The following is a 26,448-nucleotide window of genomic DNA, read 5'->3' on the forward strand; positions in this document are numbered from 1 at the left end:
GCTGCCCCTGGGCCAAAACTGATCATCCTGGCAATCCAAATCCCCCTCCTGGGTCATCTGCTATGCTGTGCTGTGTTGCCTGAAATGGTTGGTGCTCCTGAAAATGTAGCAAACACCTTCATATTGGCAAGGGGCTTATTGTGTGTCATGCGTTGCCATTGTGTTATTGCTGCTTTCCTATTGACTGAAGGCTAATTGAGATGATATATCGGGGAGGTTTCTTTTTACATCTTTTACATGCTGTGTACCTCTTGAGGCTGTGGAAAGGACAAATCAACAACATGGAACTGGGAAGAGGAAATGGGGACAGAGAGGAACTGGTGGCAATGAAATGGGCAGCATGGAAGTGAGTTGCTCTTCCTAATAAGTGGGTGAGCCTTTATTGTAGGGATGGGGAAAAACTGTGACCCTCCAAATGTTGCTGGACTCCCTCCTCCTTGACTGTTGGCCATGCTGCCTGGGGCTTACGGGAGTTGTAGTTCAATAGCATCTGAATACCCACAGGCTTCCCATTACTGCTGTGGGGTCACCAGATATAGAGTTAGGTAAAGGGTAAAGGGACCCCTGACCATTAGGTCCAGTCGTGACCGACTCTGGGGTTGCGGTGCTCATCTCGCTTTATTGGCCGAGGGAGCCGACATTTGTCCGCAGACAGCTTCCGGGTCATGTGGCCAGCATGACTAAGCCGCTTCTGGCTAACCAGAGCAGCGCACGGAAACACCGTTTACCTTCCCACCGGAGTGGTACCTATTCATCTACTTGCACTTTGATGTGCTTTCAAACTGCTAGGTTGGCAGGAGCTGGGACCGAGCAACAGGAGCTCACCCTGTGGCGGGGATTCAAACCGCCAACCTTCTGATCAGCAAGTCCTAGGCTCTGTGGTTTAATCCACAGCACCACCCACGTCCCTCAGATATAGAGTTACTCTAACCTAAAAGTTACAGAGCATAGACTACTGAGGTGAAGTTATCCCTGTCCAGATAGGGTCATAGCTGGGCCACCAGAGGAGGCTGATGGAAGGCACTCCATGCCACCAAGGCCACTTGCCTCAAGTGACGGAAGTGGAGTGTAACCCCATCCAGAACAGGTTGAGCTCCACCTGTGGGCCAGTCCATTTGTTGATCAAGATGGGGGTCTTAAGAGGCTCTTAAGCACAATCAAATGAATTCCCATACCCTGTGAACCACGGATGCATGAGGAGCAAGTCTCTGTCCTTCAACCTTGGTCCAAGAGACACAGCACAATACATGCAAGTAGAATTCGAGGGGAAGTTTGTTTGTTTGTTTGTTTGTTTTTGTTTAGAGTAAATCATAGGAGTGGGAGCCGATCTGGATTGCCTGCTTTGGGGGCAGGCAAGGAACCAAAGCCTACTTATCCCTCACCGGGGTGTGATCCAGACTGGGGTCTCATGTCTGCTGTGTCCTCTTGCAAAACAACATTTCATGAACACTGACTTGTCTAGAATGGCAAAATTAGTGAACCACCTTGTGGGGGCAATTGTGTGGATGAAGCGGCTAAGCAATATCAAGGAGTTGGCATTCAAGGTCTATTGCCGTCAAGAAGTTGTTGCTGTTGTCCTTTCTATGGGACCTCTATAAACCAAGCAGCGCACATGAAACAAAGTAAAAAGACACAGCAGGCTCTGCCCTCAGGCTTACATTCTGAGTAAAACATGTTGTATGAGGGGGATGTTGGGAAAAGGGCAAGTTTAGAGGAAGATGAAGGGAAGGAGCCATTTATTTTTTTAAATGGGATTTTGCACAGTGGAAGGAGCCAGACCCATGCCAAAAGGGGAGAGGATGTTCTAATGGTGGCAAGCAGCAAGGGAGAAAGTGTGCAGTCAAGGACAGAAGTGTGCAGACAGAAAGAGGGAGACAAATTCAGGAAAGAGTAACTTGATCATAGCAACGAGCAGTGGCGAGTGGAATAATTAAAAACAGAGGCAAAGGGATTGATGGAAAAGGCAGGAAGACCGAGCAAGAGGGCAGCTGCAAGAGTCAGTTCAAGAAGGAATGGGGAGAAGGAGCAAAAGCTTCAGCTGGCTGTGGAATATTTGTTCTTAGAATAACTAACAGCTTCCAGGATGGTTTCCCTGAACAACAGGCAGGAAGGGAAAACAAGCTAGGAATACTCCAGACCCATTTACATCTCTTTAGTGATGTCTTATGTGCAGAGATGAAAATAGGAAGCTGCCTTGCACCTGGGTGGAATTCAGTGCAGCACTCTGGGAGCAAGGTCTGCTTGTGCAACAGGATTCCCCCCCCCCCCGTCCTCTTCCTCCCCACACCCTCCCAGCTCAGTATTATCTGCACTGACTGGCAGTGGCTCCATGATCTCAGAAAGGGGTCTCTCCTCCAGGCCCACCTTGAGATGCCAGGGTGGAACCTGGAACTGTTGCATGCAGAGCAGATGCTCCACCCACTTGGTTACGGACCTTCCCCAAAGTGGGTGGAGGTGGAGGCAGGCACCCTGCCTCTTCCATCTGCTTGGCAGTCAGAGAGGTGGGAACATGAGTGTTTTGCCTTCCTTGGTTCTCCAGTAGATGCCACGTCTTACTGCTATTAACAAGTTTCTCCTCACGTCTAGGGTGCCAGGGGAGGGGGGGCAGGGAAGGAAGTTCTTGTAATCCATGTGCCCTGCACATGAACCCCCAGCTAGCACGGCTGATGGTCAGGGATGATGGGGGTCGGAGTCCAACCACATCTGGAAGGTATCACATTGGCTACCCATTCATTGTTGTATGAAGTAAGCCAGACTCCAACAACCTGGATCTGGAAGAGGGCTGGTGGCCTCCAACTCTGTATTAGGGTCTTGGGGAGGAATGTTTTGTTCTGCCAGGAGCTGGGCTGGTGGCTCTGTTTCTCATCCAGAAGCAACCTTAATTGACCATTGCTGTAGCCTAAACAAGAACAAGAGTAGCCCTGCTGGCCTTAACATCCTGTTCTCACAGTGGCCAACCAGATGTCTCTATGGGAAGCCTGCAAGCAGGACATGAGTGCAACAGCCCTCTGGCATTCGGAGGCAGGATGCCACAGATACTGAAGGTAGTTCACAGCCAGCATGGCTAGTAGCCATTGATAGCCTTAACCACCTTCCTCTTTTGAAGCTATCCAAGCAGGTGGCCTTCGCTGTGGGATAGCAAAGCTGCTGCCTGTTGTGTTTCCAGTGAATCCATTATCTGCAGCTTTTTCTCACCCCTTCAGAAGGTTTTTGTCAAGTGGAAAGTAGAATAGCCAGCTAATTAAAAAGGCAAAGCTGAGATATTCTAATCCACTTGAGCAATAGTGATCAAAGGATGATCATAGGATGATCCCAACCCAGTCAGATGGGCACAAACAAATAATAATTATTAATATTAGTATTAGTACGTGGCAGGGTTGTTTCCACCCCCTCCCAATGTTTCAGATCTCATTTGCACGTCTGCCTACACATCTGTGCGGTTAGATGCCCCCTGTCTGTCCACACCAGAGGGTTGAGAAGGGGTGTGGATATCTTCATATGGCTTATGTTTTCAAATCAGATCAAAGCTGGTTTGTGGTAGAGGGGAAAACTAATAATAATAATAATAATAATAATAATAATAATAATAATAATAATAATAATAATAAATTTATTCATATCCCACCCTCCCCAGCCGAAGCCGGGCTCAGGGCGGCTAACAACAATCAAACAGTACAACAGTACAACACCACACAACACTCTAAAATCATTCAGTATAAAATTAACTCAAATCAAACCAATGGCAACCATTGGGCCAGAGCTCCGTGAAGATTGCTGAGGGAGGGAGTCAGGCTGTGCCCTGGCCAAAGGCCTGGTGGAACAGCTCTGTCTTGCAGGCCCTGCGGAAAGATGTCAAGTCCCGCAGGGCCCCAGTCTTTTGTGACAGAGTGTTCCACCAGATCGGAGCCACAGCCGAAAAAGCCCTGGCTCTAGTTGAGGCCAGCCTAACCTCTCTGAGGCCTGGGACCTTCATGATTTTTTTATTTGAAGACCGTAAGTTTCTCTGTGGGACATACCAGGAGAGGCGGTCCCGCAGCATTTTTCAAGAAACTACAGGATAGATGTGGATTGGGGCAAAAGCCATGAGTTCACGGCTCAGTGGGAGCATGCTGGACACAGATTAAACAGGAGTGTCTGCACAGCATAAGGGTGTGATGACATGTGTGTGGCTCAGTCCCTTTCCCCAAGGATATTCTCCTGCACAGCCAGCTTAGTATTGCTACAAACTGATTGGACTCTGTTTTCCCCATTTACCAATGCTAACCCGGTGGGCATTTTAGAAAAAAAGTGTCTTGACATATGTCCATGAAAGATTGCCACTCTCCTTCCTGCCCTGCCTCCACAGCAGATGTACAATCCACACACACACTGCTGCTCTGCTTCTTGTTTCTGCCACTATTCTGTGATCTTTTTATCTACTCTTCCCCAGTTGTTGCTGGACTACAGTTCTTGTCATCCCTGACCATTGCTATGCTGGCTGGGGCTGATGGGAGTTGGAGTCCAACAACATTTGGCGCAAACACCAGGTTGGGGAAAGCTGCCCTCTATCTAAGCTTGATTTGCCATCAGATCTAACCGTGTGTGAGAGATCCAGATCTGCAAACATTCAGCCACTCTCCTGTTCCAGTGGCATTCTGGCTCCAGTGAGCCTGGTCCTCTCCCTTGCCTCCTTCCTTTCCCTAATTAATTTAACATCCACCCAATTAATTTAACATTCATTTCCTCCTGGGAATTTTAGTTTGGAAGGGGAAGGAGGCGGATGAATAAAGCTTCTGAACAGATCATTCTTAGCACCTTCCAAGAAACCATAGCAGCTTATGTAATACAAAACCAAAATACGTTTATGATCAGGGACATAGCATTACTAACATATAAAAGGCTTGAGGAGTGACGACTGATGAGCATATAATAAGCTCTTTGAGAATTGGAGTTTATTCACGAATCATTAGCATATAAAACCTCAGGATGATGTATGGCTATATGTATTATATTTATATAAATCACTTGCCATATACTGTGTTAATCTTAAGGGCATATGAACGTTAGAAAACTGTGTGGCTCTCTGGTTCCCCCCCTTTGTGTTTGCTCTTACTCTCCTTTGTATCATTTATCAAAAAATATTGTTGACAATGGTAAACTTGTCTATTGATAGTGGATTGCCTTTAATTCTTTTCTGGATGTTTATATTGGAAATTAATCTTTTGCACTATTTTTTGTTGCTGCTGCTGCAAATATAAGCCTTGCAAATGTGGCTACAGGGTGAGGCAAGTACCTAAGACTGTCAGAGTGCTTATATCCAGAATTATAATTTATTTAACTGCATCTATACCCCACCCCATTGCCAAAAAGGCTCTCAGAGCAGCTAACAAATATCAGTACTAAGACTGCCATCAGACTCACAGTCTAAAAAGGCATGACACTCAAGGAAAAAAGAATGGGAGGGAGGAGAGGAAAGCAAGTTCAAGCACAAGTTCATAGTTGCAGCTGAGGTCAGTGGCTGCTCTGGTTGTTTTGCCTTTTGTCAGTATCAATAGCAGTAAGAAGCAACCGTTCCTGAGATCTTAAAACAAAAGAGGCAGGCTTTGAGCTGTGCCTGAAATCAATGCTCACAAGAAGCCTGTCCTTGTCTCCCCCAATATTTTTGGATTTACTGTGACAGAAAAGGGCCCTAGAATGCTGAGTTGTAGAGTGGATTGTACCACATCAAATTGCAGGTGAAGGATGTCCTTTCTGAAGGCTTCCTTATCTAAGGAATTTTATCCCTGCAAGTAAAATGCACAAGGGGGAAAAGGTTCTGTCCAGACCTATTTCCTCATTTGACTGCTTGTGTAAACCAGCCCAACAAATGTGAAATTGAGTTGGGCAGGTTCGAAGTGCCCCTGGGAAGAGATTTAGCCTCTGGGCACCCCATTCTCCCAAGGCCAACACTAGCCATTGTCAAAACAAAAAAATTTCCTTCCAGTAGCACCTTAAAGACCAACTAAGTCAGTTCTTGGTATGAGCTTTCGTGTGCATGCACACTTCTTTAGATAGGCTACCTATCTGTAACTAGCCATTGTATTGTGCTGATTCTAAGAAGCTAGGAAATGTCTTCAGGTGAATACTCAAGCAGCTTGTATAAGGGCTATATGCTTCAGCAAAACTCTCTAAGGCAGGGAGAGGGAACTTGTGGACTTCAGATGTAGATGGACTATGGCTCCCATCATCCTTGACTCTTGACTAAGTTAGCTAGGGCTGATGGGATTTGGAGTCCATCCTTGGTCATGCGGGAAATAGAATTCTGTTGTTAGGGGAGGGTGGTTCAGTATATGTGGCAGGGAATGAGCTCTCACACACCCCTCTGTGTGAAAGCAGGGACATGGTGGCCAAAGATGAATGAGGTTCTGTGTCTTCATATAATGAAAAGAAGAATTAACAGACCGCGCACTGGACTGGGACTGCTTTATAATGCAGCCAACATTTCAGACACTCACCGAGCACTTTTATGTCACATGGTGGCATACACACACACCCCGTCATTTTAACTTCACAACAAGCCTGCAAGGTAGGTTAAGAGTTAGTGACACGCTTCGTGCTTAAGCAAGGATTTGAAGCTGGATTTTCCCAGTCCTAGTTTGACACTCTTCACCACCACCCTGACTTGGCCAAGTGCCACATGTATCTGTTTCACTTGAACCTGGAACTCATAAACGCAGCACTCCTGATCTGTGCACATCACAAAACGAATGTGTGTGTGTGTGATTGTCATGTGACTATTTCCACATGCATTCTGTTTTCCTGCGTGGAATTGCTTTCTGCGCAGGAAACGTGGAACATTTGCAAGCAGCCCAGCACCCATTCACCCACCCTTGCACACTAGGGACAGGAAACAGCTGTGCAAGGAGGCCATCTCAATATGGGATAGATCCTGGGGGTGGGAGTAGGTCTGCCTGGCTCTTCCCACACCTATTTCTGGAACCCTGATTCTGTGTGTGTGTCCGTCTGCCTGCGGAAACAAAATGCAACGGTGCTGAACCCTAAAGGCAGGAGTTGTTTGTTGCCCATTCCTGGGCATTCCTTAACTTTGTGCTTTCTGAATATTCGCCCCCCCCCCCCCGCTTTTCCCTTGTACGTGCGGAACCCCGCTTCTGATTTGTTCCTTCTCTCCTCTCTCCCCCATGCGGGCACGATCGTGGCTGCCCGCTCCTGACCCCGGCGCTGCGCCCACGGAGTCTTCCTCTCCCATCTCTGCCTCCCGCTCGCCTCCAGGGTGGCGGGGGGCGCAGAGAGCTCTGCCGCCCCCTCGCCCGCCGTGCCCGCTGCAGGCTCCACTGCTGCAATGGCTCAGCGGGAGCGGGCGGGCGGGGGGTGGAGGCGGCGGCGGCGGTCTGGCTCTGGGAAGCTCTGGAGATCTCGGCGAAGACCGAAGGAGGGAGGCAGAGATGCTGGGGGTGGCGGCGGCGGGAGAGAAGCTGCAGAGGCTCCTCCCCGCCCTGGGCAGCACCAGCCCAGCCCTGTTGTTCTGTCACTGAGCGCAGGGCTGCGGTGGCGGGAGTCGCCCCCTCCCGCGGGCCCCCTTCCCCGCCCGGCCCGCCGCCGCCGCCGCGCTGCCCCTGCTCCATGGCTGGCACAGTGGGTGACGGAGCCCAGCGCGGCCGGGCGGCACCATGAGGGGCGGGAGCCAGCAAGGCTGCGCCTGCCACCACTTGTTCCGCAAAGTCCTGGCCAAGTGCAGCTGCTGCCCCTCCCGGGCGCGAGGTGAGTGGGGTGGGGCGGGTGGTCCTGGCAGCGCCCTTCCCTCTCCCCTCCGTCCACTCCCTCTGGCACGGCCAGGGCCCTGATTCTGCCCTTCTGCCTGCAGAATGCGAGCCCGCTCCTCCCTGCCCACCCCCTGGGTGGGTGCCACCTGCCGGATAACCCAGCACTGCCTCCTGAAGTGGGCACCAGCATCAAGCAGCAGGGCATGGGCGTTGTCCTTCCTCCCTGCTGGGCAGCCTCACCTGGCGGTCCTGGCTGGTGCCATCTCTTTGGAGCCACTCTCAAGCCCCTGTGGCTGGGGCATCTCATCTCCTGCTGGCCCCCGGCACTAAAGGGCATTTGCTTTCTATGCTGGGCATCTCTGCGGTTCACCGGTGCCCAGGCTCTGAGGGATGACTTCCCCCTCGTGGTGTCTCTCGTTGACATCACCCCCTCCCCTTTATACTAGCCTTCCACTTTTGGCTTCCAGCTTCTTTGCTTTCAAGCAAGGAATGGCACAACACAATGTCTGTGCGTGTGCCAAGCTCATCTTAGAGGTGCCACTCCCTTGTGGCCAGAGTGCTCACAGGAAGATGGAATGAGGTGGGGAGGTGCTGGGAAAAGTTTCTGGCAAGAATCAGGAACATTTGGAAAACGGGTGGTCCTATGTCTTAGCTGCCAAATTGGGGGTGGGGGTGGGGACAGAGGTGAGAGAAAAAGTGAAGGGTGTTTATGCATTCTGTGGGTTCTGGTCGTTGTTTTTGTACACAAGTGTTATTTTTAGCATATTTGAATATGCATACATCATGCAGAAGAGAGCATCCCTGCTTCTGTGTGTGCATGATTGTGATTGCGTGTGCACCAAAACAGTGTATTTAGAGTTGCAGAGGTATCTGTGAATTAGAACTCTTCACACATCTCTTTAGGAGCTGTGTGTGCATCTCTGTGTACATTGGTCTGTCTTTATGTTCCACCATGCTTGTGGGAGGCTGTGTGCACACAGATGATGTGTGTGCATGGGTGAGAAAGTGTGTGTGTGTGAGAGAGAGAGAGAGGGAGGGAGGGAGGGAGGGAGGGAGGGAGGGAGGGAGGGAGGGAAGGAAGGAGAAGAGAGATACACACACTATGGGGGGGGGAAGGCTGTTTGCATGTGTGTAGAAAAAGCTGAGCAGGAGGAAGGTGTGTGTGTGTGTGTGTGTTTTTGTCCTTTGTGCCTGTGAATGCACAGGCTGTGTGTTGGGCTCTGATACCCTTCTGGTGTGCCATGCTCTGTGTGCAGGCTGGAGAGAGTGTACAGCACACTGTGCATGGGCATGTTTTAGAAACAGGAGCGACGCAGATTACAAAGCACTTGGTATGTGGAGATGCCAAGCCAGTCTTCCAGGAGTTGCTGAGCAGAAGGGGTGGGGGTTATGGTGTGCTTCAGGAGCTGGCTGTTGGGTGCCGTCACTTCCCCACTGCTTGCTACCGCCTCTGTTTCCAGCTGGACTTCATTGCCCAGAAAGTCTAGATTAGGGTTGAAAGCCATTAAGTTTGGTGATGGGGAAATGAAAAGGTTATGACCTGAGGAGCTGTAGTGGTATGGTGGGGATGGAGGTGGTGTAGAGCCAGGTGTGTGTATCCCTGGCATTCTAAGAGTTAAAGCTGATCTTGTATGTGTAGGTATAGTCTCATGGGACTCTAGAGGTGGAAGTGACCATGGATGTCATCTAGTCCAACCCCATGCACTGCAGGAATCTTTTACCCAACGTGATCCTGAGATTAAGGGTCTCGTGCAGTACTAAAGATAACCACAATCTCTTCTTATACATAGCTCCTTTGCTGATCCTTATGCAGAGGCATAGCTATGGGGGGCATAGCTGGGTTTATTGCCCTGGGTGAAGCCTCCAGAGGGGCACCATTGAGGTTCCCAGATAGTGTGTACGCAAATGCACTGGTTGTGTCTGTATTTTTTTTTATTTCAGTGAATCCTTTCCCCATTGCTTCTCTGCTTGTGAGCATGGGCGTAGCCAGGATTTAGGGGCAGGCTTTGTGTTGGGGGAGCAGGTCTTCAGTTAAGTATTTTTATTTATTTACTTGATTTAGGCAGAGAGCAGCTGCTCCCCTGCCCCCTCTTGGATACACCCAGGCTTGCAAGTGTGGGTGGAGGATAAGCACCATCTCTTCTTACACATAGCTCCTTTGCTGACCGTTATGTCTAGAACTCCCTCCTAAAGGCTTGCAGCCTGTCATGTGGAACCTCAGGATGTTGCAGAGGATTCTGGGCCATGTGCTTGGAAGCAGTGCAGTGCCCTGTCCATGTAGGGTCCTGTCCAGGCCTGTAAGGTCCCTCTGGATGAGAGTGCACCCCACAGCACACCTGGTACTCCTCCCTTGCACATTGCAAAGGAAGCAAAAAACCCCACACCTGAGCCTGCGAAAGGCCCAGTGGCAAAGGGTATCTGCTTTGCATGCAGAAGTTCCCGGGATCAGTGCCCTGCATCTCCAGGTACATTTTGGAGAGAATCCTGTCCAAAACCCTGGAGAGCCACTGGCACTTAGTGAGCTCGATGGACAAATGATCTGACACTATATAAAGCAGCTACCTTTGTTTCTGTGAAGCTTGCCTCATGGAGAATCCTCTGAAATGATACAATTTGAACACTGGGCTTATTTTTGTGTGGAACAGAGCAAGATGCACAGTTGTATATCCATATTATATATGAATGTAAAGGTTCTGTGTGAACTGTGATCCTATACTTGGCCCTAGAGAGTCTTCTCATGTCTTCTGCCCAGGAAGTTCAGCGAGGTGTACATGGTTCTTCTGTCTCCCAACTTTATCCTCCCAACAGTCCTGTGAGGTAGATTAGGCAGAGAGACAGAGACTTGCTCAAGCTCATTTGGTGAGCTTTCTGGCCAAGTCGGGATATGAACCCTGGTCTCTCAGATCCTAATCCAGCACTCTTATCCATTGCACCAAAATGGAATTTAAGTAGAATCTTATTCTGAATGCTCTTCTCCTTGGGTGTTGACTCCCCTCCAAAGGTAACAAAGTGTGGGGAAGACAGACTAATTCTGGCACCAGTGACTTATTTGGGGGGAGCCCCACCTTAATTCTATTGTTATGCTCAGACTCTAACAGATGAACATTTGGTTGGTATTAAATAGCAGTATTAAATAACTCCCAGAGAGAGGTGTGGATTTTTATTTTTTTAAGAGTGTTATATATGCTGGTAAAAGGGACCCCTGACCGCTAAGTCCAGTTGCGGACAACTCAGGGGTTCCGGCGCTCAGATCGCTTTACTGGCCAAGGGAGCTGGCGTTTGTCTGCAGACAGCTTCCGGGTCATGTGGCCAGCATGACTAAGCCGCTTCTGGCGAACCAGAGCAGTGCACGGAAACGCTGTTTACCTTCCCGCCGGAGTGGTACCTATTTATCTACTTGCACTTTGATGTGCTTTCGAACTGCTAGGTTGGCAGGAGCAGGGACTGAACAACGGGAGCTCACCCCGTTGCGGGGATTCAAACCACCAAGCTTCTGGTTGGCAAGCCCAAGGCTCTGTGGTTTAGACCAGGCTTCCTCAACCTTGGGCCTCCAAATGTTTTTGGCCTACAACTCCCATGATCCCTAGCTAGCAGGACCAGTGGCCAAGAATGATGGGAACTGTAGTCTCAAAACATCTGGAGGCCCAAGGTTGAGGAAGCCTGGTTTAGACCACAGCACCACCCGCACCCATACATGCTGATATAGTGCACCTACACCTGTAAGTAGCACTGTGATTCTTCTTATCCCAAATGTTGGGTTTGTATCTTTTCATTCATTCCCAGATGTTCTGTGGGTTTTCCTTTTCACGTTCTCTGCTCCATTTCCACTGGGCCTCCAAGGGTTCCCAAAATTGGTTGCTGCCCGATTTCTTTGATTTGATGGGATTGGAATTGGGCCTCTTGGGTCCAATGAGCAGCTGTAATGATGGTGGCTGTGGTCCTTAGTGAAACTGGAACAGAAGCTGCGGGATCCAGGAAGCCTGACTTCTGTTCCCATCTCTGAGAGAGCAGTTGGGACTTGTGGAGAAGCAGGAATAAAAGCTGGTATTAATTTCCTCTTCCTGATTCAGAGATCAGAGGTGGTTGTCCATGTCCTTTTCCCACAGTCAACTGGCAGAAGTGCCCATTGCTTCCACATTCCCAAGCCCCCTAACCATGGTAACAGATCAAGTGAGAGGCAAGCTAAGCTTCCATTGAGGAAAAGGGGGGCACTTGTATCTAGGAGGGCCCCCCCCCCACATTTAGACCTCCTGGTATCGTTGTTAAATTTCAGAGAGAGGAGCTCTGTGTTGGGAGTGCAGGTTTGAGGAAAGAGTGCCTTTAAGCATGTGCAGTCTGCCTTCTCTCAAACCTTGGAGTGATTGAAGCCAATTCCGGTGCATGTCATGGGATCAGGGGCAGACACATTTCAGCCAAGCTTAAGACTCTGCACCCCTTACTTTAAAAATTAAGCATTGTGGAAGGATGAGGGTGAGTAGGCGGGACAGACCAGCTCCTCTTGCCTGCTCCACGCCACAGGATGTTCCTTGAGAATCTGACCCTGGAATAAATCCTGGCCCCAGCCCAGGCTTCCGTGACTCACCATTCACGCTGCAGCTGGCTGCTCCGGTTACCAACAACTCCCCCAGTTTAGATATGGCTGGAGCTGCTCCCAGATCGGGCGGTGGGGGGGGGGGAGCGCTTGATATACACTGCCCCCTTCTTTTTCTCCCCACCTCCCTGCTCCCTCACCCATGGCCTCAGCAAACAAGGCATGGAAACATTTCCTGTGGTGAATGCTACAAAATGGGTGGAAAATCTGTGAGGCCTCGTGTGAGGAGGCTTCAGGGCTTGAGCCAAGCCAGGTATCGCCAGGGCTTAGATCCGGGAATTGGTCTCATGAAGAAGGCAGGGACTCTGAGCTTGTGCAGAGCGTCTGTTCCTCCACATTAAGACAGCTACATGATCTGAAATAGAAGGAAGAGTTTCCAAGTCAGACAGTATCAGGTTTTTGGCAGGCCGAGGCTTGGCATTTCTCGTTTTAGAAACTCCATTCTGGGGTGGGGTGTGTGCCTGAGTGTTTCTTCTGTCAACCCTAAATAGAGAAAGAAAAGGAACATCATTAATCAAATAATTGCGTTTTTATACCACCACCTTTCTGCCAAGGCAGCCAACATGGTCCGGCTGGATTGCAGTGAATTATCAGTCAGCACTTCTCTCTACCTCTGTGGAGTTTAATGCATTAGAATTCAGGTTATGAGAGAACAGAAGAAGAGCCCTGCTGAATCAGGCCAAAGGCCTCTCTAGTGCATCTTTCTGCAAGAGAACAGCAGCACTCGTCTGATTTCTAGCATATTGCCTCTGGAGGTAATATAGTCACAATGACTAGTAACTATTGATAACCTTATCCTCCAGGGATTTGTTTAATCCCTTTTAAAGCCATCCAAATTGGTGGCCATCCCCACAGCCTGTGAATTCTTTAGTTTATGTTTGTGGTGTGAAGAAGTACTTCATTTTGTCCGTCCTGAACTTCCAAACATTTGGCTTCCCTATATTATGAGAGAGGGAGGAAAAACTTCTCCATATCCGCTTACTTCACACCATGCATAATTGTTCACCTCTATTACTCAACTTTTCCCCTTCAACTAAATAGTCCCAAATCTTATAACATTACCCCTTAGGAGAGTTGCGCCAACCACTTTATTCACTTTTGGCTGTTCTTTTCAGCTAGTATTTATTGGTTTTACTTATCTCTGGGGAAGGAGCATTGAATTGAAGTATAAGAATTGGAGTATAACTCATTTTGCATTTTGCCAGCGAGGAGCAGACTGCCTGAGCAGGATGAAAATTCCAGCTGGGCAAAGATCTGCTGACTGGAGCCAGGAGCACCTAATACTTTCTGCCCAATACCACTCCTGTTTGCTCTGTGTTAACTGATTCAGAATATAACTCCCACCCACTAAGTGCCATACCTGCTGCCACAAACATGGATTAGAATCCTTACTTTGCCCCTAAGCATGCAGTGAAAATCTGGGAGAATATCCAACCCTTCCACCAGTTCTTTAGCCACTTTTAGGGTGAGTGCTGCAAGGTGGTTGCAAGGTGATAGATAACATGTTAACTAAACCTTAGTAAAGGCATAGCCAGGCTGTCACTGTTTTCAGGTGAGATTAAATCACATGCCACCCAAATTCATGTTGCACAAGTATAGTTGGTTAGGAAGTCTAGCACAGCAAACCTGTTTCCCCCAAAGATCAGACTTTCTATGATATGGAAAGTGATGGGAAAATGCGGTGGAAAATGTGATAATGCTTTCTTTGATGCAATGTCATTTAACTTTCCTGCGGACAAATCAGAATGAAAGCTCCTTAATTAGCCAAAGTTGTCTAATCTCACTAAAAAAACAGGATGAAGGCTCAATAAACAGGCCATCTAGAAACACCTTGATCTTGATCATATCATGGCCAAGTAATCTCATTATAGGCATTTGTATCTCTCTTCTCCCTTGAACCTCTTTGGCCTTACTCTGTCTCCTCTCTCTACTCTGGTGGGTATCCTCCTGCCAGGCTTCCAGAAGCTTCTACAATTCCTGTCCCAGACAGGAATTGAGTCCCAGACAGGAATTGAGTTGAATGCTATTAGCAGTCTGGATGAAATGGAAACAGCTCTTCTTATTACCCCACATTCCATCCTTCCAAAACTATTGCTGTAAACAGTAAGTAATTCAGAACGCTGGTCCCTTTATTTCATAGTATAAAGCAGGCTTCCTCGACCTCAACCCTCCAGATGTTTTTGGCCTACAACTCCCATGATCCCTACCTAGCAGGACCGCTGGTCAAGGATGATGGGAATTGTTGTCTCAAAACATCTGGAGGACCGAGGTTGAGGAAGCCTGGTATAAAGGAATAACCCAGCAAAAGCTGCCATGTAATAAGGATTAATGCACAAGACCCCATTTTGCAACAGCCATTTATTTGGGTCATCATGCTGATTGTATAGAAAGCTTGTCTGATGAGTAGAAACCGCCATTTGGATTGCCACAGTGAACATGGAACTGTGATGTGATGAAGAAAGAAAGTAGCTGTAGCAAGCAGACCAGCTGTGCAATATCAGTCCTAATAAATGAAATAATAATAAATGTACCAAGTCAGACCATGGGTCCATCTAGCTCAGTATTGTATAAACTGACTGACAGCTCTCCAGGGTTTCAGACAGGACAGTCCCAACCTAACCTGGAAATGCCAGGAATTGAACCTGGGAACTTTACATACAAACCTCTCCTTCACTGGAGGTTTTTAAGCAGAGGTTGGATGGTCATCTGTCATAGATGCTTTAGTTGAGATTCCTGTTTTGCAGGAGGGGTTAGACTAGATGACCCTCAGGGTTCCCTTCCAACTCTACGATTTTATGATTCTCCCGATGATCCATAGCCCTTTCCCAAGCTATTTTGGTGAAGGACTGTGCAAGCTTTTGAGTGTTGCTGAGCTTTGTCTAGAAGAATAGAAAGGTGACCTGTGTGTGTGTGGTTACTTCTAGCATTACTTTTCCTTCCCTGTATTCTGAAGAGGTGTCTAGAGATCAACACAGATGAATAGGCTTTTTAAACCAGAAAATGATCTCTGAGGATGTGACTCAGGTTCGTGTCTGCCTGCCATCCTTTCAGATGGTTTGTGATACATAAGAACTGCCTTGCTCAATGAAACCAAGATCCATCTATCTTGCTCCAAAATTCATTAGGCAGACATGTTAGGCAGATACATAAATTCTAAAGCCCCTATGAGTTGCTTTCCTTATGTGCATCTTGACCAGAATGTGAAATGCTGGTCTAACACATGGTTCTATAGAGAGAGAAAAAGGGTTCTTGCTAAAGCAGATTCTTATAGCCATTTGAAGTTGAGAATGCTTGAAGTTGCTCTACCTCAAGGTAACTTATCTGACGACCTACTCTAAACCACAAGATTCAGTGTGTGCAACTTCTGGTCTTTAACAACCTGATAGGAGCTGAGGTCTGTGGAGCATTCTTTGGACCTGGGAAGGCAGGGCTATTCTGACATGAAGGTAGAGTAGTCCAGTGGTGAAGGTCCAAACTAGACATGATGTTAAATGCATAGTTGCATTTAAAATACCTAGTTCTTTCTTCTTCATAGCCCACGCAGGTGGTGTCCCTTAGTTCATTAACTAGTTTGGTTACCTTAGGGAAGCCACGCTTCATCAGCCACTGCCTGCTAATCTGCAATGTGAATTGGTGCATGGTTTTTGAAACATGAAGGCACTATATGCAAGTGCTGTATAAATACTAACTGTGGCTACAATAAACAGCAGGAATGGCTTTGTTTGCTGGATTTCTTTTTGCCCGGTTACTTTTCAAGATACAGGAGTGGGGCCAGTAAAATCAGGTGGCAATCCTATCAGTCTTTTCAAAGGGGCCACATATAACTATTCTGGTTTATTTCCCAGATGCCCAGGGATGATTCTGTACTGGGCAGATGAGGTCACACTAGGCTTTGGTCATGGTATGAACCAGCCAATAATCTGCACTGTAGGGGTGAAGGTTTATGTTTCCCTGAGGTCAACATTCCCCTACATTGATGCCGATGCAGCATCTGCCGGTTGACACAACTGCAAAGCAGTGTTGAAGCTGGGAAAGAGGAGAAGGAGTCAATTATGGCAGGAAAACAGATATGGCTTCAAGAAGGAAGAGGAGGAGGGCCTTAAAGGGCAACAACAAATTCTGCGGATGCATCTCAGACCCAGTTCTGATTTACAACTCCCTGAATCTTATTGACTCTGTTTGAGTTATCCAGGAACGTGTATTGCTTCTCTGCTGATTGTGACTTATTTGCGGGAGTGCATGTCCCACCACTGAGAAGATCAAGGCTGTTGAAGTTTTGAGTGGCTACATCAGAGTATTCTCTGCATGCATTTGTTAAATTGTAGTCTGCTCATTGGGCATTCCCTCCACCTGCAGGTAAGGCTTAAGACAGCTGTTGCTTCCCTTGGGGTTTGTAATGCGGATGCAAAACCTGTGCTACCCAGAGTCCTTGTTCACATTACAAATACCTTTAATTTGTTTTCACTTCTGTTTGAAGGTTAACAGAAATAGTGCAAAAGAGGCTCTGGGGTGGTGTAAAGGTTCGAGTGTTGGAATGTAACCTAGGAAACCAGGGTTTGAATCTCTTCTCAGCCATGAAGCTCACTCACTGGGTGACCTTGGGCCAGTCGCTGTCTCTCAGCCTAACCTACTTCACAGGACTGTTGTGAGGATAAACTGGGGATGAGAACACTTTGGGAGAAGAGGTGGTATATAAATGTAATAAGCAAGCAAGCAAGTAAGTTTGCTTTCATGACTAACCTGACCATAAACCATAGAGAATTCATTACCTCACACAATGTATTGTGGGCAGGGTGGGGAGCAAATTAAAGGGAAACTTGTACCATTTTGGTGGCACCTACAGTATGGGAAAGAAGGAAGGAGCCGGATCACACAATTTTAGTGAGAGGAAAATGAGCAGATGAAGAACCTACCCATTTGACACTGACATAAAAGCCCCACACATACACTATGCAGAAGAAGGAAAATCATTACCCTGCTTCTCTCTCCTCACCTCTTTCTTCCCCCCTCAGCCTCACAATGCCTGTGATAGCAATGTCTCCCCCCAAATGTAACTGACCTATAGATAGGACTCTATGAACTGAAAACAGAGATGTTACATGCAGTGCTATTTTCCTAGAAAATAAGTGCCAGAATTCACTATGAACGGCTCCCTTGTTCTTTTGTAATGGCAACGGCATTGGCGCCCACCAGAGAGGTGCCGGAATGGAGTTACGCTAAATTCTAGCTGAAAAAAAGCTCTGGTTATATGTACCTTTGTTATCCATGAAAATCTTTCAATCAAAACAATTTTAAAAAATATATTTAGTGAGGGGTTTGGGCCTGCTGTTTTCTCTTATAATCATTACGGATAAGGGCACTTCCAGACTGTTGCTATTTTCAAGTGAGATTCACATACTGGAAAATTCAGGCTGCACAATTATAGTTAATTGGGAGGTCTTACACAATCTGCTTCAGCCCCTCCATTTTTGCAATAAGGAAAGTGATGGGGAAATGTACTGTCAAATGTGGGATAACACTTGCTTTTGACACAACCTCAAACTTATCCGCATCAGAACAAAATGTGGACCCAATGTCATCCTGGATGTTTCTCTTTTTAAATGCAAGGCTTTTCCTATTCTGACTTTACAGTGATTCAGTAAAAACAGATTTAAAGTGTGGGAAGGTCTGGGGGAAAATTGAGATGGGGAGGATATTGTGTAGATGCCTCTTCATTAATGGGGAGACAGTTCAGCATGAATAAACATCTTCCCAAAGTACTTACAGTCTGTGCACATGTATTTGAAATACATCATGCGCATCAGATTGGCACGACACTCTACCTATGAGTGTCATTCTGTTGCCTACTCATATGGGCCTTCTGTGCAGGAAATGAAGTGGCCCTCTAAGAGGACTGAAGGGATTATTCACACGGCCATTGGGTTGTTTTCTTTTGTCTTCCTGCCTGGATCCAGCTGCACTCATGGTAAATGGGTTTTCTGACCTTGATCAGAATCTACACTGCCTCAAACCTTCAAAAATGGGTTGAATGGGGCACAGGGACACAACTCCACTTGTAGCAAGCTATTCAGATACCATATTTGTGAGGAAATTGGTTTCATTCTGGCAAAAACTCTCTCTCACTCACTCACTCTCACGCACTCCAGAGTAAATTGGTTTAATGCAAGCAGAACAATTGTGTAAATTATAACCTGTGGCCCCCAAGATGTTATGACTACCGTAATCCCTGACTATGCCCATCAGGGCAGCGGCTGATGGGGGAGCTGGAGTTCAACAAGAAGAAGATGAAGAAGATGGTGATGATTAAATTAAATTTATATACTGCACTTCATCTGAGAATCACATGGCAGTTTACACTATTTAAAATGATAGGGTGGCTAAAGGATGTCAGAATATGTAATTGACATTACGCAGCCATGAGTCGGTTCTTTTACTCTTGCTTGGTTGTGTCTACCGAGAAACAATTACTATTGCCTCTCTAGCCCTATTAGTCATGGTGGGGGGCTGGCTTGCTTTTTCTTTTTAAAAGATGGACACCTGTGGGGTTTCATGGAACTGTGGGGTGTTTGCATCTTATGCATTCTGTGCCTTTAAAAAGCTTTCCTATTCACATTTGTGATACTTGGTAGAGCAATGGCACCTGGTGTTACTCTGAAGCTGACCTTTGTGCGCTGTTAGTGGTAATACTCTGAAGGCACATCTCCCCTGAAACTACAGTTCTCCTTACTCCTTGCTGCAATAGTAAAAGGCTTGAAACTATTGTTCAATCCGTGGTGGTGGTCATGCTGCTATTATTATCAACGGATTACACAGTGCTTTGTATGTGCAAAGAATTTTGCAGTCTTCATCTGTTTTGCCTTCTCAACATATTTGCGAGGTGAGTTGCAATTATTCCCAGATGGAAAAAACTGAGGTTTGGGGACAGGGGGGTGGGGCAGGAGCGTCTTTGCCAAAGGCCGCTTAGCTGGTCTGTGACTGAGCAGGGATTTGAGCTGGTGTCTTTATTCCTCCTCTCTAGCCACTAGACCACACAGGTTTTTTGCCTACTACACTGTGGCTGTGACTTTCAACCTTTCCACATGTAGGAGTGTCAGCAATGGGGTCTTCTCTCAGTTCTTTTTTTGACTTATTTGATATTCTTCCCTTCTCGATCTGAAAATATAAATCTTTGCTGTTTCCATCTTTCCCCTTCCCGCCACCTTATTTTCTCCCTTTCTGCCCCTCTATTTCCTTTTTGTATCTGTGGCCAATGGCGCATTGGTCAGGTCACAAAACTCCACAGCTGAAGATCAGTGTCCTATGAGATCCCATAGATACAGATGGTATCTATTCTGAGTTTTCATCCCTCTCTGAGGAGAAAAAGGGCTAGTGCTGATTATGCATTTTAATTCATTTAAATGCATGCAAATTTAAAATGACACAGTGTTTTGCAAGGAGGCAGAGCTGAAAATAATGGCTTTTTAAAAAATCCTTGCTTAGTAACTCCCTAATTCTGTGGGTGGGTTGTCTGGTCTATGTAGTGCAATGGATTAAGGATATTCTGATTAAAAGACGGCTCACAATCTTATAGTGAAATTTTGGCATATATGGCGAAGACAGACACAATAGAAAACAAAGATTTGTGAATTCCTCAGCTGTGGGGTCAAGTCCAGCTTCCACCAGGCTTTACAGTTTGAACTACTGCATAAAAGATATATATCAGTATAACAATTGCTGTTTCAGCCATCTATCTCTCCCCCCTTCCATTTATTTATATGTTCATCTGTAATTTCATGCTTAAACATCATATTTCTGTGATAGTATTTAAATTGATATGTTAAAAACAATTGTACTAATTCACTATAAACCGGGCATAGTGAACAGGGGGTGTTTTGTGATATTGTAGGTCAATCAGTACAATCCACAGCTGGCTTCTGCTGTAAAAACTTGCTCCCCTTGAGTTTAGAACTTAATGTGCTGAGCTTGCTTGCAAATTGGTTCCTTTGCTGTGCAAATGTTACACCTATAGAACAGTTATTGTTTCACTTGCTGAAGGTGTGTCCAAAACAGCATAGTCTGCAGCAAAAGAAGGAAAAATGAATTGCAGGTGTAATCCACATCATACCTTTTGATCTATTTGAATGCCACTTCCTTTTGTTGTTATTGTTGTTTACACATTTATTTATTTTTGTACAGCTGACCTGGGAAGAATGGTAACACTGTTCTCCCCCCCCCCCAGGTCATTTTCCATCCCTCTCTCCTGTGATCAGAGTGTTCTTCTATTTATTTATTTTAAAGAGATGATTGCACCCATTCAGTGCCAGATCCACCTTTTTGTGTGTGTTTGCTTTGGCAAGATGCTCTTCTGAGGCTCTCTTCCAACAGAGAGAGGATGTGTAGGAAATGTGGATTTGTACTGGTACACTGAGAGAACACCTCCACTACAGACTTAAGTAAAGGTAAAGGTACCCCTGCCCGTACGGGCCAGTCTTGCCAGACTCTGGGGTTGTGCGCCCATCTCACTCAAGAGGCCGGGGGCCAGCGCTGTCCGAAGACACTTCCGGGTCACGTGGCCAGCGTGACATCGCTGCTCTGGCGAGCCACAGCTGCACACGGAAACGCCGTTTACCTTCCCGCTAGAAAGCGGTCCCTATTTATCTACTTGCACCCGAGGGTGCTTTCGAACTGCTAGGTTGGCAGGTTAAAGAGATTTAAAAGAAATTCCCTAGGAAGTAAGTTTGTGAGTGGGACTAGGAATCTCAGTAGCATCACTAAAATACAGTTCCCAGGATTCTTGGGGGGTAGCCAAAGATGCTTAAAATGCTATACAACTAATAAAATTTTGTAATGTAAATATGTTCTGAGGGACAAAAGGGACATGAAACAGGGCAGGAGTGGTGGGTTTGGACGCACCCCAAGGAGTTATAAGCCTGCCCCTTTGCTCTCAAGCGGTTGCCTCAAATTGAGTCACACCAATGGTCCATCTGGCCCAGTATTGTCTGCTGTGACTGGTGATCACTGTCAAGATTTCAGACAAGGAGGTTTTCCCAGTCCTGTCTTCTGGGAATTGAAGTTGCCTGTGATGCAGAAGCTGTTCCACTGAGCTGCCTCTCACATTGCTAGGCTTGTCATACCAGTTTTTACCACACACCCTCATACACGGTTTCCCCATCCTCACAGCTACTCTTGCTGTTTGACACATGAGCGTAGCTCAGTGTAACGGCTCACCCAGACTTCCTTTTGTGTCATGTTTCTAGGCACAGATCCGCACTTTAAATTTTTTTTATAATAATAATTTTTAATGATTTTCAAAACATATGACATACAACAAACAACAACAAAAGAAAACACATATATCTCAAAAAACAAAAACATACAAATAAAATTGACTTCCCCATACCTCCCTTTTACCGCATCCTTATTTTTCCATTTTTTTTAGCAACCCTTAAATCAATTTTTCTAATTAACTCTCTTTTGGATTTTCTTAAGATTAACATTTACAGCTGTAATTCTCTGTTTCTTACCCCTTAACATCTTATCAATCCACAATTTTACAACAATTTTTAAGATATACTTTAAATTTTCCCCAGTCCTCCTCCACTGTCTCTTTCCTCTGGTCGCGGATTCTGCCGGTCATCTCTGCCAATCCAGATCCGCACTTTAAAGCTCAGTGTCTGAGCCCTAGACCCCCCCTCCATTTTGCCACAAAACAATTCTGTGGTAAAACCTGAACGGCCATTTGTTCAAATTCAGCGGTAAAGGTAAAGGACCCCTGACGGTTAAGTCCAGTTGCAGACGACTCTGGGGTTGCGGCGCTCATCTCACTTTACAGGCCGAGAGAGCCAGCGTTTGTCTGCAGTTAGTTTTTGGCCAGCATGACTAAACCGCTTCTAGCACAATGGAACACCAAAACCAGAGCAGCGCATGGAAACACCGTTTACCTTCCCACAGGAGCGGTACCTATTTATTTACTTGCACTTTTTGGCGTGCTTTTGAACTGCTAGGTTGGCAGGAGCTGGGACCGAGCAATGGGAGCTTACCCCGTCATCGCAGGGATTCGAACCGCCGACCTTCTGATCGGCAAGCCCAAGAGGCTCAGTGGTTTAGACCACAGCGCCACCTGCGTCCCGGTTCAGCGTTACCCGCATCCCGGTTCAGCATTAAAGAGCAAAGAAAAAAGCACTTTGACACAGACCAGGAGGGCCCAGTGTGAGGCAAAAGATAAATGTGGGTGAGCCCATGGAGAATATGCTGTTTAAACATCATGGCATCTTCATTTTAAGAGAATTTCAGGCAGCAGAACTTGGAAATGTCCTGCTCTGCCCAAGAGCTTGGAGAAGAATCTGCGTCTGAAAGACATATTGGACTAGACAGGCCAAAGGTCTGACTCAGGGGCTTCCAGATGGGTCTTTGTTGCAGGGTCAGTGCTGCTCATGCATGCATGGTGATGGTGAAGTTGGGGTCTTTTTTGGTAGCATCCACACAATACCAACAACATCAAATGCCAGCCTGTAATCTCCTGCCCTCTAATTTAATATGGATTTGGCCTTTCTGTGGAAATTCCAGCAGATTTTTAATAAATCAGTTGCCAGCTACATGTTTCCAACATCTGTTTATAATATTAAGTTCCTGTCCAGAAACAGCAACACTCTGTAAGTTCTGTAAGTGGGTCTCTTTCTGGGGCCCAATTCTTAGGTTGTCCCTGCAAATATCTAACCCGCTTGTCTTGTTTTTCACTGTAATAATGCAAGATATTCCCTCCACCTCATTAAAATAAACATATCTAATGAGGAAAGTGATGGCATGGTCTTGCCGGCTGTGGGAGGGACCTTATGTTAATCTCTCCACTGTTTTCCCTGGAGTGAATCTTCAGACTTAGAGTTCCCTTTTCGTATCCTCCTGCTATCCTGGCTCTAGTGTGTGGCCTTGCCATCCATCAGTGCTGGTGAAATATACTCAGAGTCGCAAAGTGATTTCATGCTCTTTATTCAGCTCATAGTGGTGAGGAGGAATGAATGAAAGTCCCCTCAAAGTATCTGCTTTATATACATTATTTACACAATGGGCTGCACATGATTGGCTAATTCTGGAATTCTACTGTAAGCCAATCAGGTTGTGGATTCACTTCTATCTGGAGCATGATTGGGTGGTTCCTGCCAACCAATCATATTGCTGCATTGTTCTAGGACCAATCAGACTGCTGCATTCTGAATCCTATTGTTCTAGGACCAATCAGACTGCTGCCTTTTGGATCCTATTGTTCTAGGACCAATCAGACTGTTGCAGTTTGGATCCTATTCACTCAGTACATAACACCCCTCCCCTCTAAGTTCCAGTCCTGCCCGGGAGGTCGCATTCATAGTCCTGAAGGTACGCCGGCGGCCTACGTGTGCGTTGCAGCCTGGGGTGTTCCCTGGTCCGGGGTTCAGGTTCTGGCTCGTGTTCCAAGGATGCTGGCTGTGATGGGGCTGTTTGGTCTGGTGCAACCTGCTCGCTCAGTCGTAGTTCTGGTTCTGGTGTCCCTTCGGCCTCACGGGTCCTCTCTGTATTTACTGATTCTGCCTCTCCTGCTTGCCCCTGCTGCTCTATGGGCCTCACTGCCCCACTGTTCCCTTGGGACTCCCTTGACCTGTCCTCCTCCTCCTGGTTTTCTCCCGGGAATCGTCGCCGTATCTGGTCGCAGTGGCGGCGCCAGCATTGCCCCCCATCTGTTAGCACCTCATACGACACGGGGCCAGTGACCCTGGTGACTGTGGCGGGTACCCATGCAGGGCCTGCCCCAAAATTCTTTGCGTACACTGGGTCCTGGGCCTCGAAGGTCCGGGGGTTCCTGCCTTCCCCCACCCCTCCCTCATCCTGAGCTCTATCGGGGTGAAGGCAGTCCAATCTGATTGCAAGGCGCCGACCCATTAGTAGTTCAGCGGGGCTCCGGCCAGTCGTTGAGCTGGGGGTGCTGTGCTGTGCTAGAAGGAATGTGGCAAGGCGGTACTCCCAATCCCCTTGCGTCATGTGGCGAAGGGTGTCCTTGGTGGTCCGCACCATGCGTTCTGCTTGGCCATTGGTGGCTGGGTGGAATGGCGCCGAACGGATGTGGCGGATGGCGTTCTGCGCTGTGAAGGTTTGGAATTCTCCTGACGTAAATGCAGTCCCGTTGTCTGAGACGAGAGTGTCAGGGAGCCCGTGGGTTGCAAACAGCCTGCGTAGTACCCGGATGGCTGCGGACGTAGAAGTGGACGGTACCAGTGCGACTTCCAGCCATTTGGTGTAGGAGTCCACCACTATGAAGAATGTTTTCCCCTGAAAGGGGCCAGCGAAGTCCACATGCAGGCGTGACCATGGTGCTCGGGCGGACTCCCAGGACTGGACTGGGGCCCTTGGGGGATCTGGGCGGGATTCTTGGCAGGCCTGGCAGTGTTTGACCCAGGCCTCTATCTCTCCGTCGATCCCCGGCCACCACACATAACTCCTGGCAAGGGCTTTCATTCTTACTACCCCTGGGTGTGTCTCGTGTAGGGCTGTGAGGACCCTTTTGCGGAGGGGCTGGGGAACAACGACCCTGCTTCCCCATAACAGGCACCCCTTGTGGGCTGACAGTTCATGATTGCGGGTTGTGTAGCCGGCGAATTCTGGCCCGGGGCTGCTGCTGGGCCATCCCCTCCACACCCAGTCCAGGACCCGGGAGATGACCCTATCTTTCTTGGAATGGTGTGCAACTTCTTGTGCCTGAATGGGGCGGTCGGGAAGCAGCTCCAGGCTCATAACCTCTTGCGCAGGTGCTGGGTCGGGGCCTGTTTCCGGTAGTGGTAGCCTGCTGAGGGCGTCCGCATGGCCCATCGCCTTCCCAGGGCGGTGAATCAGTGCATACTGGTAGCTGGCAAGGAAAATTGACCACCTGAGGACGCGAGGAGACAGCACTTGGGGGGTCTGCTTTTCGGGGGCAAACAAGCCCAGCAACGGCTTGTGGTCAGTCACCACAGTGAAGGGCCGCCCGTACAAGAAATCATGGAATTTTTTTACTCCCTTCACGATTGCCAGACCCTCCTTGTCGATTTGCGAGTAGTTCCGCTCGGTTGCGTTGAGTGTCTGGGAAAAGTATGCCACCGGTACCTCTCTTCCATCCGGGAGTTGGTGTCCCAGGACAGCGCCAATGCCATAGGGTGAGGCGTCGCATGCTAGCACAACTGGCAGCCTCTCGTCGAAGTGTGCCAAGACCGAGTTTGAGACAAGCAAGTCCTTGACTGCCTGGAATGCGGCCTCCTGGCGCTGGCCCCACACCCAAGGAGCCCGCTTGTCCAGGAGTCTGTGTAGGGGCTCCGCTACCGCCGCCTTGTGGGGCAGGAAGGAATGGTAAAAGTTCAATAGTCCCAAGAAGGCCTGAAGTTCAGTCTTGTTCTTGGGTGCTGGGGCATCACAAATGGCCCGTACCTTGTCCCCAGTTGGGTGGACCCCTTCTGCATCCACCATAAATCCCAGAAAGTCCACCTGAGGCACTCCTAGTAGACATTTTTCCCGCTTCACCTTGAGACCCGCCGTCTGGAAACGGTGCAGAACGGTGCGGAGGCGGTCCTCAAACTCCTCTGGTGTGGGCCCGGCAATCAACACATCATCGAAGAAGGGGGTGACACCAGGAATCCCTTTAAGGAGAGAGTCCATTAGATTCTGGAATATGCCTGGTGCCACGCTGACCCCGAATTGCAGCCGCTTTACCCTGAACGCTCCTCTGTGCGTCACAATCGTCTGTGCCTCTGCTGTAGCCTCATCTACTGGCAGCTGTTGATATGCTTGGGCCAAGTCCAGCTTGCCAAAAATTTTCGACCCAGCCAGGGTGGCAAGGACATGGCTGACCACTGGCACTGGGTATGCATGGGCCGTGAGGGCCTTGTTTATGGTACATTTGTAATCTGCGCAGATGCGGACCGAACCATTAGGCTTGACAGGTGTGACGATTGGGGTTTCCCAGGGGGCATTAGGCACCGGCTCCAGCACTCCTTGCTCCACGAGTCGGTCCAATTCCTCATCTATACGGGGTTTCAGGGCGAACGGGACCCGGCGGGCCTTGAGCCTGACCGGTCGTACTGCAGGGTCAAGCTGTAGAGCAATGGGGGGGCCCGTATACTGTCCCAACTTCCCATCGAAAAC

At 48.0% G+C, this 26,448-nt stretch overlaps 1 protein-coding gene across 6 annotated transcripts in view; it reads left to right on the forward strand.

Annotated features, from left to right (window-relative positions):
- The window catches only part of ARHGEF25 (Rho guanine nucleotide exchange factor 25), a 75,874-nt gene that overhangs the window by 7,543 nt on the left and 41,883 nt on the right, over positions 1–26,448 (forward strand). Inside the window, exon 1 of one of the 6 annotated variants that reach the window (XM_081900741.1) lies at positions 7,399–7,737. The exons of the other annotated variants lie outside the window; for them this stretch is intronic. Within the exon in view, the coding sequence (XP_081756867.1) occupies positions 7,647–7,737 (91 nt within the window). The 5' untranslated portion in view covers positions 7,399–7,646. Of the gene's footprint in view, positions 1–7,398; positions 7,738–26,448 lie in introns of those variants that run through there. 6 annotated transcript variants of the gene reach the window in all.

This window comes from Podarcis melisellensis (assembly GCF_964234715.1).
Source record: "Podarcis melisellensis genome assembly, chromosome: 2".
NCBI classification, from domain to species: domain Eukaryota; kingdom Metazoa; phylum Chordata; class Lepidosauria; order Squamata; family Lacertidae; genus Podarcis; species Podarcis melisellensis.